The 15,681-nt window shown below is 33.6% G+C and overlaps 1 protein-coding gene across 9 annotated transcripts in view; it reads left to right on the top strand.

Annotated features, from left to right (window-relative positions):
• The window catches only part of Dop1a (DOP1 leucine zipper like protein A), a 120,248-nt gene that overhangs the window by 37,300 nt on the left and 67,267 nt on the right, over positions 1-15,681 (top strand). For 8 of the 9 annotated variants that reach the window (XM_063233132.1, XM_063233137.1, XM_063233140.1 and 5 more), the window contains exons 2-3: positions 11,592-11,782; positions 13,959-14,140. In XM_063233132.1, coding sequence (XP_063089202.1) covers positions 11,645-11,782; positions 13,959-14,140 — 320 coding nt within the window. In that variant the 5' untranslated portion in view covers positions 11,592-11,644. Of the gene's footprint in view, positions 1-8,643; positions 8,726-11,591; positions 11,783-13,958; positions 14,141-15,681 lie in introns of all 9 variants that reach the window. The other variant, XM_063233133.1, reaches the window with a different exon arrangement.

Below are 15,681 nucleotides of genomic sequence, written 5' to 3' on the forward strand. Positions count from 1 at the left end.
GTGAGTGCCTTGGGGTTGAGTGACTGTGAGAATAACATGAAATACATGAATACTCTGAGCTGGGCTAGGCAGGAGGCACAGTAACACTTATACAGTATGCAGAGAGAGAAATACGGAAAGTACCAGATTCTGTTAGTGGACAGCCTCTAAATTTGGAGTAATCTGCATAACATAGCTTGAGTAAGTATCTCATTTTTGGTGGGCTGCCTCACCTTTGATACTTGGCCCTTCTGCCGTGAGACCTCTTTCTCGAGGCTCAGTCCCAGCCGACAGTGCTGTATCTCAGCCTAGTTCACATGTATAGTAGGAAGCTATCTGTGGGACATCTCTGATTGCTTCAAAAGGAGCACATCATTTGCTTTGCTTAAAGCCAATTGAGGGGGTTGAATATTATCCTAGCCAGCTTTGTACATATTAAGACATGGAATCAGGGCAAGGTTTAACTAAAATGAAGACAAATGGTCTTCATTCTGGGAGAACCATCCCACTAGTCCTCCACAAGTTACAAAACATATAAACTTAGCTGTTTATTATTGGTTGGCATTTTATACTAAATAAAAAATTTGATGGAGGGCAACCTACCGCCCATCACCATCCTGGCCACCTCCACCATGACCTATATGAACAATGCTGGAAGGTACAGAGAACAGCCGCATCTATTGCCATCCCTGCCACTTCCATCGTGACTCATGTGAAGAGTGTTGGAAGACAGAGAATGGCCCTTCCCCTCACTGATGCCATGACTGAGCTGAACCACTTTGGAAGGCCCAGAGAAAATGCCAGCAACAAGTAGAGTCCCAACAAAGGTACACAGGAGAGACAGGTGGGAGTCCTGGTGTGAAAAATCCAAAGCAAAAATAACAGCAGGAGCCTACAGGTGGTAAGTTAGGTGAGCCAGCATTGTGCTTGGAGGCAAAGACACTTAGAATAGAAGCCGGTAGGTGGGGTTGCCCCTGTTTTCTCTGGTTTTATTTTTGTCTTTTTTTCTCACTTTTTGTTGTCTTTTTCTTTTTTCTTCGTTTCACTTTTCTAAACTGCTGGGGAGAACTCCACCCACAAAAAACTAAACCGATGCTCCCAACTCAGAGACAAAATAGGTAATCCCTTCTTCATTCTTTCTCTTCTGCCCTCTCCTCTACTTTCCTAGTTTGCATGATCATTCTTCATCTTCCAGACTGCCTTCTACTTTCTTTTCAGTTATCTCTGTTCTGTCCATATCTTTCTCAGATTTCTCAACCACAGAGTAAAACTGCTCTATCAAGGGGAATCACTTTGAATGCAAGATCCCAATTTATGATTGGTTCTGTTATATAATTGTAAATTTTGCTACTGTGCTATTGTTACTGCTACTTTTACTATTTTAACTAGGATGTCATATCAGTTGTTTTCCCTTCTATAACAATACTGGGAAGCTCTGGGGTAACAACCTCACCACAGGGCAGCACCAAAGAATTGGGGACTGAGCTAAACAGATAGCAACATCTTACACTAAATTAACTGTGATGGTGGGTCTTGGAACAGACACAAGCCAAGAGCTTCCAACACTCAGAAGACATCCCTGAGGAACAGATTTTTTCCCAGAGAGTATTGATATTAGCAGTGTACCTTCTTACTACAAAAATTCACAAAGATTAACACAGGAAACATTTAAATTTTTGAAATAATGACAAGATACAGAAGCAAGATGCAAATTTAGACTTCCAGCCCACCTAGATGATGAGGTAGAGCAAAATGGAAGACACACATGCAGTTTCTGAAATTATACCAACCAAATTAAAGAAAGAAATACATGAGGCTATAAAGGAAATCAGATCAGAAATAATCTCTAAGGTAAAAAAAATCAGTATTCATAAATGAATTGTGCAGCAAATCTAGAGAAGAGATAGTTTAAAAACTAGATGATAAGAAAAGGGTGAAAATTATGAATGATCATTATAGGAAAGATGGATTACTTGAAACATTCAAACAGGTATTCAGGAAATTTAAAATTCCATCAAAAGCTTGCAAAACCACTTGAATGAAACTAAAGATAGACTTTCAGAACCTAAGAATAGGATCATGGCTAGTGATTGAGAAAGGCAAGATCTCTTAAAAATAACAAGGGATCAAGAACTAACAGTTCAACTGCAAGATAATACAAACGAAATATAATACTGACTGATCTCAATGAAAAAGCAGGATTTAACCCAAGTGACATAAAAAAAAAAAAAAGAAAAGTTCCCAAACATGAGACTAGAATCTGACATGCAGATAAGTGTGGCATAGAAAACCTCAAATAGCCATGTCCAAAAGAAATCTGCACCCTGACATATAATCAAGATCCCAGAAATTCTGCACAAGAACAGAATGTTAAAACTTGTTAGAGAAAATAAACAGATCACCTTTAAGGGAAGCCCATCAGAATCATGGCAGACCTCAACACAAACTCTCAAATCAAGCAGAACTTGAAGTATTTCATGTCCTCAAAAAAAAAAAAAAAAAAACTTCCAACCCAGTTAATGTATGCTGCAAAACTATCTTTTTAAATTAATGGAGAAAAAATAACTGAAGGAATTCATGACTACCAAATGAACCCTATAAAGGAGACTGAAAAGTGTCCCAGAGGCAAAGATGAACACAATTCCAAGCACAGCAAGTGAAAGAAATTGCCAAGCAGGGCAAGCAGTTAAATACAGGGAAAAAATAGGGAAATAACAGTGGGAAAATAACGAGAAAGATAAGCCAATACAGTTCACTTATAACCATTAATGTAAATGACTTTAATTCACCAATCAGAAGAAACAGACTGCCAAAATAAATCAAGAAAGAAAATCCAGCACTATGCTGTATGCAAGAAACACAGTTAACTCAAAAACTCAAAAAGAAATTCATAGACTGAAAGTCAAAGGATGGAAAATAATACTCCTTGCAACAGGAACCCAGAAAAAAAGCAAGAGTAGATATTCTGCTTATAGAAAGGAGAAAGGTATTCTACTTATAGAAACCAGAAATGATCAAAAGAGATAAAGAAGGTCACTACATATGTATTAGGGAAAAAATTCAAGAGGAAGAGATAACAGTCCTAAGTTTGCATACACCAAATATGGGAGCACCAAACTATATAAGACTATAAAATGGTATGCAAATCAAATAAGCAGTAACACAATTGGAATGGGGAACTGTATCCTATTCTCACAAAGAAATAGATCAGCTGGGCAAAAAATAAGCAAAAAAGTTTCAGAACTGAACTAAACCTATGAACAAATTAGTTGATGTTTACAGAATATTCCACCCAACAACAACAGAATTCACACTCATCTCAGGTGTACATGTTGTTTTCTAAAGCAGGCTATACACTCTCTTACAGAAAATGCTTAAGTAAATTCAAAGGAATTAAATTTATCACATGCGTATTTTCTGACCATAATGCAGTGAAACTGGTACTTAATGGTAAACCTCAATGCCTCCATAACAAATGGAAATTAAATAACACTCTCGTGAACAGCCAGTAGGTCACATATGAAATTAAAGAAGAAATTAAACAGTATCTACAATTAAATGAAAATGCAGATATAGTATACTGAAACCTGTTGGATGCAATGAAAGCAGTCAAGTGGAAAACTTATACTAGTGAATTCTTATGTCAGGAAAACAAAACAAGCACAATTAAACAACCTAATGTATCTCAAGCTTCAAGAAAAAGAAGAGCAAATTAAGCTCAAAGCCCATACAAGGGAGAAAATTATAAAGATCAGAGCAGAAATTAACACAATTGAGACTAAGAAAATAGTACTGAGAATTAATAAATTGAAAAGTTGGTTCTTTGGAAGAGTAAAGTTGATTAACCCTTAAGCAACCTTCTCAAAAAGAAAAAAAACTCAATTTGTGCGTTGAGGAATGAAAAGGATGAAATCACTATAGATCCTCTGATAATTCAAGAGATCATCAATACCTACTTTGAAAATCTTTACTCTCATAGGATGGAAAACAAGAAACGGACAGGTTTATATATATATATATATATATATATATATATATATATATATATATAAAGCTGAATCAAGGAGATATAAAATTATGAATAACCCAATATCAGTTAATGAAATTTAAAACGTAGTTAAAAACTTAGCAACAAAGAAATTTCCAGGTCCTAATTCCCAGGCTGGATTCTACAAGAAATTTAGAGAAAACTTAGTGCACCTCAAATTCTTTAATGAAATGGGAAGAGAAGCAATACTCCCTAACTCATTCCTGGAGGCAAGTATTACATTGATGCCAAAACCAGAGAAAGACTCAACCAAAAAGAAGTACAGGCTAGTTTTCCTAATGAACATGCAAAACTTCTCAATAAGATACTAGCAAACAGAATGCATCAATTTATCAAGATGACCAAGTGGAATTCATCCCAAGAATGCAGGGATGGTTCAACATATGCAAATCAATAATTGTAATGTACCATTATCAACAAAGCCAAAGAGAAAAATCATGATCATCTCAACAGATGCAAAACAAAAGAATCTTTGACAAAGGCCAACAGTTATTCATGATAAAAATGATACAGGAAATCAGATTAGATGGTCTCTACTTCATCTGATAGAAGCCATCTTTGACAAACCAGTAGCTAACATCATTCTAAATGAACAAAAACTGAAAGCTTTAACTCTAAAATCAGGTACAAGACAAGACTGTCCACTGTCACCACTGCTATTCAATACAGTTCTGAAAACATTAGGCAGAGCAAATAATGAGAGGAAAATAAAAAGAATAAGAGTAGGAAAGAAAGAAGTTACCATATTTGCAGGTAACATGTTACTCTACATAGAAGACCCGAAAAACTCTACCAAAAGACTTCTCGATTTAATAACCAAATTCAGTAGCGTAACTGGGTACAAAGTGAACACTCAGTAAGTATCATTCCTGTATACAAACAGCAAACTCACTGAGAGAGAAATTAGGGAAATCACACCCTTCATTACTGTTTCCAAAAAATGAAGTACTTAGGAATCAAGCAAAAGACGTAAAATCTATACATTAAAAATTACAGTACTCAGAAAAAGGAGATCAAACAGGGTAACAGAAAATGGAAAGATGTCCCTTGCTTATGGATAGGAAGACGTACCATAGTGAAAATTGCCATACTACCAAAATTTATTTAATGCAATCCTGATCAGAATATCATTAGCATACCTCACAGAACTAGGGAAAACTTTTCCTAAAATTCATCTGGAACCAGAAAAGGCCTAGAATAGCAAAGACTATCCTGGAATGCAAAGGCAAGGCAGGAAGCATCACAGTTACTAACTTGAAATTATACTGCAAAACTACTGTGATAAAATCAGCATGGTATTGACAAAAACAGACCTTAGCACCAGGGGTACAGATTAGTAGATGCACACACAACTCCAAACACACTCAGTTACCTTATTGTTGAGAAAGTGGCCAAATACATTCACTAGAAGGAAGATAACCACTTTCATAAATGGTACTGAAAAAACTGGCACTTTATATGCTGATAAGTAAAACTAGACCCATGTGTATTACCATACACTGAACTAAAATCAAAATGGCTCAAAGAGCTAAATTTTTAAATTTTATTTCAAAGATAATAAAACCCAACATAACAAAGAGCATCCAGTTAAAATAAAGCAGTGAAACTGGTGCAGAACTTCAAAGCAGGACAATGGGAAAAGAGCAATGGCTACCATAGTACATCTTGTTATCTTCACAGCAGTCATCCATTCCATCAGATACAGCAAAATCAAACCAAAAAAAAAAGCCAGAATAAAACCAGAACAATATTGGATTTCAAAAAGAAATCCTACATTATTGCTCTACTGCACTGTTTTCTTCCTTATAGAGGCTTAGGCCACTTTACCCAGGTGTGCAAAATTAGCCAAACAATACAGTAGTTCAGCTTCCCCATACACCTCAATTGCTACCAATTTATCCTGTCCTCTGAACCAACCAGCTGCCTAAAGGGTGGGACATGGGGATTGGTCATTCTCAGCCCATGCATTGATATACTCACAGGAGGTGCTGTCTGACTTTTTTGTTCCTGGGCCCTGCATGGCTTGTGTGGCTTAGCAGAAAGGCTGGATAGTTGCCTTGTTGGTCTGTTCCTCCTAGTCCAACATGGCTGATTCTCAAGAGGCAATATCTGACTTTCCTTTTCTTGGGCCCTGCATGGCTCACCAAAGATCTAAATATTAAAACAGAAACACACAGTCTGGAAGACAAAGTAGAAGTCTTGAAGACATAGGTTCAGGCAGAGTTCATGAACAAAACCTGTACTGTATGAGAAATACTTCAAAGAATCAACAACTGGCACCTTATTAAAAAGTTTTTGTAAAAGAAGTAACTGACAGAGTGAAAAGAAAATCCACAGACTGGGAAAAATATTTTAGCCAGTGGTTCTTTGGACAAAGGACTTCTATCTAGAGCATATAAAGAATTGAAAAAACTCATACCTGCCCTCCCCATTCAAAGACTCATTCCAAAAATGTGCATTTGAGATGAGTACACACTTCTCAGATGAAGAAATATAGATGGCAAATATATGAAAAATGTTCAACATCATTGGTCATCCAAGAGATGCAAATTAAAACAACACAGATTCCATCTCACTCCAGAAAGAAGAATGGCTATATTCAGAAATCAATCAACAACAAGTCTGGGAAGGGCTGTGGGGGAAAAGGAATTCTTCTCCACTGTTGGTTAGGAATGTAGATGGATGTGACCACTGTGGGAATCAGTTCAAAAAACTAGGATTATGGGCTTCACTCAAGCCAGCTATTCTGCTCATGGGTATTTTGCTGGAAGAATTTAAAACAACATACCACAGCAGTATATGTACACCTATGTTTATAGCAACAAAATTTATCCTAGCTCAATTCTGGAAATACTGAAATGCCCATCAGCTGAAGAACGGATTAAAAAATGTGATCTGTTTAATACAGTGGAGTACTACTCTAAACTGGAGACTTTTATAGGTAAATGAATGCAAGCCAACACCATACACATTAGTGAAATAAATCAGACTCATTTTATTGATTCCATAGTGTGAGACATAAAAAAGTAATGTCTAAAATGTATAATAGATACTGTGAATTGGGAAGAAATTGTTAAATAGGAAGTTGGATAAGTGAAGGGAAAGAAAAAGGAAAAGAGAAAAAAATGCAAGTTTGTTATACTACTAGTGTCTCAATTCATGGAAAAAGAAAGTGCTTATATCAATTAGAGAATTTGTTTTGTTTTTGGAATTTGCTTTCTGTATTTATGTATTATGTATTTATTTATTTATTTATTTGCTTATTTACTTATTTACTTTTGGTACCAGAGATCAAACTCATGGCCTTGGGCTTTCCAGGAAGGTGTTTGTGCTGCTGAGCTAAATCCCCAACCCTCAATGATTAGACAATTTTTTTATGTCCATGTCTTATACTCTGAGAAACTACTTTAAAGTATTAACTATTGTTATTCTCCTATCTTGTTAAGAAGTTTTGTTTTAACTTTTTTCCATAAAAGTCCAAAGAAATTTGCTTCAAATGTCTTTTGAGTTAATACTGTTTTGAAGTTATCTAGAAATACATCTGATTTCCATTATAAAAAATAACCACTATATAGGTTTTCAGATTGATCTCTGCATGCACTAAATATCATATATTTTCATAATGGATGTTTTATTGTATATTTTATTTTGTAAATCTTGTGAAGGAAAGAAAAAAATTGTTCTTGTCAAGTAAATCTTATGCATGTGGTTTATTCCATACTACTAATAGAGTACATTCTTAGATTTGATTGGAATTCAGTTATGTTATTTACAGTTAGAAATCCCATTAGGTTGATGTTTTCCTTATTTTAATTTCACTTTGCTGTCTGGTAAAATCTCAGAAACCTAGGAATATTTTATTTTGTGTTCATTGAAATCATCACTTTGTTATTCAGTATTAGTTTTTAAATATCTTGTTATCAAAGCTGTCATTTTAGTATGCTAGTGTTTTTTTTTTTTTACCTGAAGCATGTATTGCCTTGTTTGTTACACTTAAAAATCTAGTTTGTAAAATATTAGCAACTATACAGGGACGATGAAAGATGTTGGCGAATTTTGGGGTGTTTTTCCCACTCTACACCATCAAACCAAAGCCACTTTATTGTGAGTCTAATTTGAGCCTCCTCATTGTAATTTCTTGCTGTCTAGAATACAGACTTGTGAAAGATACAACTTTTGCTCTCAAAGAACCTGACTTTAATAGAATTGTTCAACAACTCTGTAAACCAAAAGTAATTTTGAATGAATTTATCTTTGAGTAGTACTTTATAATACTGCTTTTTGTTTGACTTGGTACTCTTGAAAATTCAGAGCATGAAGATATTTATTATTTGATAATGTGGTAGGGGTTTACTCATAAAATTTATATTTTGAGTCTTTATATTTAAATATTCATAATTTTAAAAAGCAAAGTAGACTGTATTGGGCTTACTCTACTTATTTTCCACTCCCACTTCTGATTGAGAATAAATGTATCTCGCCAGGGATGTGGTCTCTATTCAGCAAACACAGTGGCTGATATGCAGTATATTAAAAAATAATTTCATATGTAACATGACTACATTTAAGGTGATTGTGCTCTATAAAATTGGGCTTCTCTGTTTTCATTTTTGTAGATAAAAATGTTGCGACCAAGAATCAGAAATCACAGAGTGACTTTAGCCTGTTTTATTTTGTTTAATCTTAACATACATGAAGGTATGGATAACTGCATGCATGTTTAAGTGTATAGGATTAATAACCATATTACTAAGTTTTTGTTGGATTGTTGAACAGAACTGTTTGCAGTCTCGCTGTTTGAATGTCCATTTTGTATGCTTCACTTTTGTAACTTGAACAACCATTTGTAAGAGGACAATATGTAATTATCAACTAGTGATTTCTTATTGTTTATTTTTTAAAATTATGTATTATTTCTACCCTTAAAAGAATCAGGAACCGTAACATTACACATTTCACTAATATTGCACAAGTTGTATTCTATATTGGTTCCTAACATTTTGGATAATTATGCAAAATCTTATTTGAGAATATTTAAAAAAGAGAGATAGATATCTCAAATAAGGTGCAGTATATAATTTTTACATATAATTTTACTTGAATCACAGTCTGTGAGGCCCTTTATATAAATGTGTGTATAACTATATTAACATATATATCTTATGTGTTGAAATTATGTACAAATTTGAAGTGTATATTCAGTATTTTCAAGTTTATTCAGAGATGTATAGATCAGTCTTAGTACATTTTCATCAGCCTATAAAGACTCCTGTGTTCATTAGGGCTTCTTATTTTCACGCAATGTTTTTCTTTGCCGCTCCTCCAAAACAACCTCCCTTTACTTTGCCTCTTTAGACTTGTCTATTCTAGACTTTGCATAAAAATGAAATTATAAATATTTGGTCTTTTGGAACGGAATTTTTCATTTAACATGTTTTCAAGATTCATATATATATATATATATATATATATATAAAACCATGTATTAGTAATTGCATTCCTTTTATAGCTCAAGTTGTATTCCATTGTAGTTTATTTAACCATTCATATGTACTTGGACTACTTGTCTCTTTGGGCTGTCATGAACAATGCTTTTATGAACATTCATGTACAGATTTTTTTTTTTTTTTTTGTCTTTTTCCTTTTTATCGGTACCGGGAATCGAACTCAAGACTGCCTGCTTGCAAGGCAGGCGCTTATGCCGCTGAGCTAAATCCCCAGCCCCTCCTGTACAGATTTTTGAGTGAACATGTATTTTACCTTTCTCTTGGATCTGTACCATACCTTAGAGTCTAACTGCTCAGTCTTACAGAAATTGAATGTGTAACATTTTGAAACCTGGCATGCTTTGTTTTCCAAAGCAGTTGCACCAATTTCCGTTCCCTCCTGAAGTATTTGTGTCCCAGCTTCTCTGTCTTGTAGGAAGAAATGCTCATCTTGATGAGCATTTCTCTGATAAGTAATAACACTGAGTGTTACTTCATATACTTATTACATGTGTATTTTGGTAGAAATATACTTTCATATCCTCTGTACATTTTAAAATTATTGTCCTTTTATTATTGACTTGGAAATTATGTATCTCGTTCAAACAATTATCAGGTATGTTGGAGATACAGTTTCTCCTATTTTATCAGTTGTCTTCACTTCCTTGGTGGTCCTTTTTGGCACAAGTTTTAACTTTGGTGAAATACAATTTATCCATTTTTTCTTTTATAATATGTATTATATTGTGTTTTTTATATTTCTTTAAAGACTGTGCCTATCCTTAGGTTAGGAAGCTTTTGTCCTATATTTTCATGTAAAGGTATCTAGTTGCTACAGTTAGATATGTAATACATTTTGTCAGTTTTTGGATAGGTATCAGAAAGGAATTAAATTCATATTTTGTATTATCATCCAATTATGTTAAACTGCTTACTCAGAAGGTGATTCTTACACCCATTGAATTGTTTTGGCATTCCTAGAAGCTCATTCTTACATCTGCCTATAGATCCTTGACCTAGCTCTAGGGAAAAGTTCAGGCAATGAGAAGTCAAACAGGATACAAAAATGTAGGGGAAAAGCCAATCAGATTTCAAGTTTAGCCTCAATAAATCCTTGTTATTTTTTTAAGTATCTATTGCTGTCCAGCAAATTACCCAGGAACTCACTAGCCTAAAACAAAAGTTTCTGGTCTTCATGAATTTGTGAGACTTAGCTATGTAGTTCTCACTTGGGGTCTTTTTGCAAGTGACAGTCAAGGTGTCATTTGGGTCTGCAGTCAAATCAAAGCGTGGCTAAGGGTGAAAGATCTGCTTCTAAGATAAGGTGGATCCCTCACTGGCTCTGATGGAAAGCCTCAGTGCCTCACCTTTGGAACTTCTCCACAGAGCTCCCATAAGGTAACCTCCTAAAATAGCAGTTGGCTTGCTGCAAGACATATGCTAACTAGAGTAAATAGAGTGAAATGCCTTTACTACCCATTGGTTATTGCTTATGTTTTCTTCTGTCTTATTCCTTTCATTAAATTTGAGTCACAAAACCTAAGGAGCTGAATGATTATGCTCATTTTTTGAAAGCAATATCAAAGAATTTGTGGACTCATTTTAAGCCACCATATTTTTTTCAGTTTTATTCAAAATAAAATCTAATTCCAAATAGTTGATGTTCATTCATACTCAGTACCCACTTATTATTGGTTTGTCCCAAGCCTAGATGTTTTCAAACCCACCAATCTTACTATCTTTTGGGATAAAAACAAAGTAAAGGGGTATGTATTAGAAACTTTCCACCAACAGATGTGACAAAAATAATATGATTTCTAAATTAAAATAAATATTAGAAAATTTCCTTTTTATATCCCTAAATTCTCCCTGTTGTGATTCAGGTCTCTAGCAAGGAGCATACAGATTAAGTACTGTATTTAAGTACTTCTATCATCCTGTACATTTCTGACCATTTCTCATTTGAAAACTCATTTAAAAAACACCATTACCTTTTTTTTTTTTTTTTTTAGCAAGATCATAGTAGTCCATCACCACTTTACTTTGTAACCTTTGTTCCTCCTTCAAATTTTTTGTAGGTAATGACTTTGCATGACTTTGGAACTAGTCTGTAGTGGGACTCTGTGGGAGGATGAACACAGAAGAGCTGGAGTTACTGAGTGACTCCAAGTATAGAAACTATGTAGCCGCAATTGATAAAGCACTGAAGAATTTTGAGTACTCCAGTGAATGGGCAGATTTGATATCAGCACTTGGAAAACTTAACAAGGTATGTTTGTCTTATCCAGTATTAAATAAAACTTAAAAATCTATTTTTGTAGGTATTGAATTTCTCTAAATCTTAACAATATAAAGCTTTAGTAGTGCTATTTTACTTCACGAGTTACATGATTATGTAGTCAGGCATTGTTAGTATTTCAAAAGTTTTAATTCAGAGAAACAACAGTGCTTGAAAATAATAACCCATAAAAACACAAGACAGTGAAGCAAAAATATTAACCTTGAGAGCTAGTTAGTTTCTGCAACTAAGCATCAGATACAGTTTTGAAGTTTCTGGCACCAAAATACAACATTCAATGGAAAGCAGTCCCTGTTGTATCCTTTCCAAATGATACACATATAGTAGCAGTGAAACATTTTATATTCAGGCAATGTGAATTTGGTGTTTGTTTTGTTTCTTACAAAGGCAATTCTATATATAGTAACTGATGGAACTTGGCTTTGAATGATCCTTTCTGATAGATTTGGTTTTTTTGTTATAATAGCATCGCTGATCAGATCAACTTGTACTTAGCTTTTCATTTTGATCTTGTTTTTGTTTAACTTAGATTAAAGTTTTCTTACCTCACACGGTAATTTTTAGGTTGTTATTGACAAAGAATGTGTCTAAATATTAAAAAGACTGGATAGGAAAGGAAAACCCGTATAGTAATTGTTAAAATCAAATAGCTTAGCATATAGTTATTAAAAAATTATCATATAATACAAATCAAGGACACTAGTTTTGAACCTGAAACTGATAGTCATTTTAATACTTTGAAAATAAAAGCTCTCATTTTCAGTGTGCCAGATACTTAAAATAGGAAACACAGATGCAATGGTACATAAGTATAATCTCAGCACTTGGAAGGCAGAGACACGATGATTGCTACAAGTTTGAGGCTAGCTTGAGCTAGCTAGTGAGAGCCTGTCTCAAACCACCCACTAAAAAATTATATGCACAAGCCTCACTTTGACATGTTAGCTTCTAGTATTCATCATATGAAGTTTGAAAAGTTTTTGACCTCTTTAAAACATCCACCAGAAACTGTATCCATAAATGCAAGTTTGCATAAATACATATATTCTCTTTCTGAAGAGTTCTTACTAGAAACTTTCTAAAGGTAATTCATTAAATTATGGAAATCAACTCATGTAATTAAGTACATAGTTTGTATATATTGATCAATATTCATGAAGGCATTTATCAGTTTATCTAGTTAACATAAAATAAGAAACCCAAGAAGTCATGGACAAAACTTTGTAAATCTGGGCATAATAAGGTAAGAATTGTTGAAGATAGCCTAAATACATGTTTAATACAATGTAATGAACTAGGAGAGGTAGTTCTGACTTCCACTGTATTGCCTTTGGTGGCCATTTTATATATTTCAACCTCAGTTTTTTCTTTTGTAAAATAAAGGACTTTTAATATATTCCTTCCTCCCAAGTTCTAGCGCATTCCATATTCATTATGAGTCTTTTTACTTTCTGTCAATACTTCAAGGACTATATACTTAGATACTGATTTTGTTATATAATCTTGAATCTCCTTAATGGAAATTCTTCCCTGACCATTATCTCTTTTAAAAAAAAGTTATTTTAAATAAGTAAAGTAAAATTTGTTTTATTTCATTGGGAAGTTAAGTTTATAAGGACAAACAAAAAATTATAGTCTCATGTAGATTTTCTTATAATCATTAGAATTACTTATAATGTCATATACTAGGCCAGTGGTTATATCTTCTCCAACAAAATATCAGTGGTAAGGTCAGATTTTCTTCACATATATCAGACAAAATAGCAATCAGAAAATAGTTGTTAGCTGGACATATTTCTATAATTCCAGTGGCTCACAGGAAGATCTCAAGTTCAACGCTAGTCTCAGCAACTTAGCTGGACCCTGTCTCAATGTCAGAAGGGCTAGGTATGGGTTCATCCCCATACCTTCACCATCACCACTACTGTACACACACACACACACACACAAACACAATTTTCTCTTATGCCAGAAATTAAAATTTGAAAAATCTAAAACAATGTGAATATTTTTATTTTTCTCAGTTTTTACTTCAAACAAATATATATTGATAGGTGTGACTGACAAAAAGCTACATGATAATTTTTACAATGCTGTGCTAGAAAATGGAAATATTTTTTCAACTTTATTAAAATATTTTTTCAAGGTTTTACAAAATAATGCGAAGTACCAGGTAGTACCCAAAAAGCTGACCATAGGCAAACGCCTAGCTCAGTGCCTGCATCCAGCATTACCAGGTGGTGTTCATCGGAAGGCACTTGAAACGTATGAAATTATCTTCAAAATCATTGGACCTAAGAGACTTGCCAAAGATCTTTTTTTATACAGGTAAGAATAACTTCAGTGTCTGTTTAAATATAGTAGAAATAAAAATATATTGCTAAACTATTCTATATTTTTTGTGCTAAAAATCTCTTAACGATTAAGTCTTTGATGGCACTCTTAAATATTTGAGTCACATGATTTACAAAACTTTAAAGCATTCCTTACAATAAGTTTTTTAAATTAGATGTCATTTATGAAAAGCTTTCATTGAGGACATTCTGCTCTTTAAAGCTTAAAACCTAGTCTAATAAAAATAAGATACCTTGGTTTGTCAGTATCTTTCAACGTTGTTAACCATTCTTTATTTACTTGAATTAGTGTTTCCCCTTGATTTCCACAGAAACTCTTTTATTTTTTGTTTAGTTACTACTCTTAGTCTTCTTTATCAGCCTTTCCATATTTATCTGACCTGAAACTACACAGTTTCTTAGGGCATACTTAGTTAATACTTCTTGTATTTTCACTTCATAGCCTTTCCTTGAACAACTTTATCTCTGTCCATGATTTATCTTGTTAAAAACAATTTTATTATACATACTTGAGGTTTACCAGCATAAGACACATAACAATAATAAAATGACTACAATACTGAAGCAAATTAACATATACATCATTTCACATTGTTATCCTGTTTTTGTGCCCAAAGTCTACTCATGTGGTAAAAATCACAAATATAATTTTTTAATTATAGTCCTCATCTTGTACATTAAAGCTCTAGACTTTTTCATTCTACTTATCTACTTTTATGAACTTTGATCTATGTCTTTGTATTTCTTGCTACCCCTGGTAAACAGAGTTTTATCTTTCAGGTTAGGTGGAAGAGGATAAATTAAAAGTAATGCATGTGTAAATATATATATATATATATATATATATATATATATATATATATATATATATGTTTACATGTGTCTATCACCTAAACACATATATTAAACACTGCCCTAAAAGCTCATACAGGGAGAGTGACAGCTTCTAGCTATTTAAAAAAGTTTGAAGGTTTGGTTGTTTCTATCATTTGTTATCTTTAGAATCATGGGGAAGGATTTCAACAAATTTGTGTTAAATAGCATATATACTGGTAGGAAAAAAGTTATTGGAAAGCAAAAGAAAAATGCATGAATATGGGTTCTGGCAAAAAGTGGACATGGGCCGTGGGGCTCATGAAAGAAGTTACCTCAAAAAGGCTGAAAAGTACACCCCTAGGTCAAACTGTTTAAAATTGGATATACAAAAATGGGAAGTTAAAGATGATTTCTAATTTCTGTATAACCTAAAAGCAAAAGAGATTCTTCATTCAGTGATTAAGTGCTTCCTAAACGCAGGACATAGTAAGAGTAATTGGACATGGAAGTAAAAAGACAGTCATGGTACCTTCATTTCTGATAGTTTGTTGGGGAAGACAGACATTAATTCAAATAAAATGATAATTGTTCAAATAAGAAAATGTTGAGTCCTATGGCAATAATAAAGAGGGGGCTAACTCTAGTGTAATGAAAAACATCTAAAAAAATGACATAGGCTGAGACCCAGAAGTTTAGGAT

Source organism: Cavia porcellus, unplaced genomic scaffold, assembly GCF_034190915.1.
Source record: "Cavia porcellus strain 051 isolate PalLab524CR breed Dunkin Hartley unplaced genomic scaffold, mCavPor4.1 scaffold_22, whole genome shotgun sequence".
Lineage (NCBI taxonomy): Eukaryota > Metazoa > Chordata > Mammalia > Rodentia > Caviidae > Cavia > Cavia porcellus.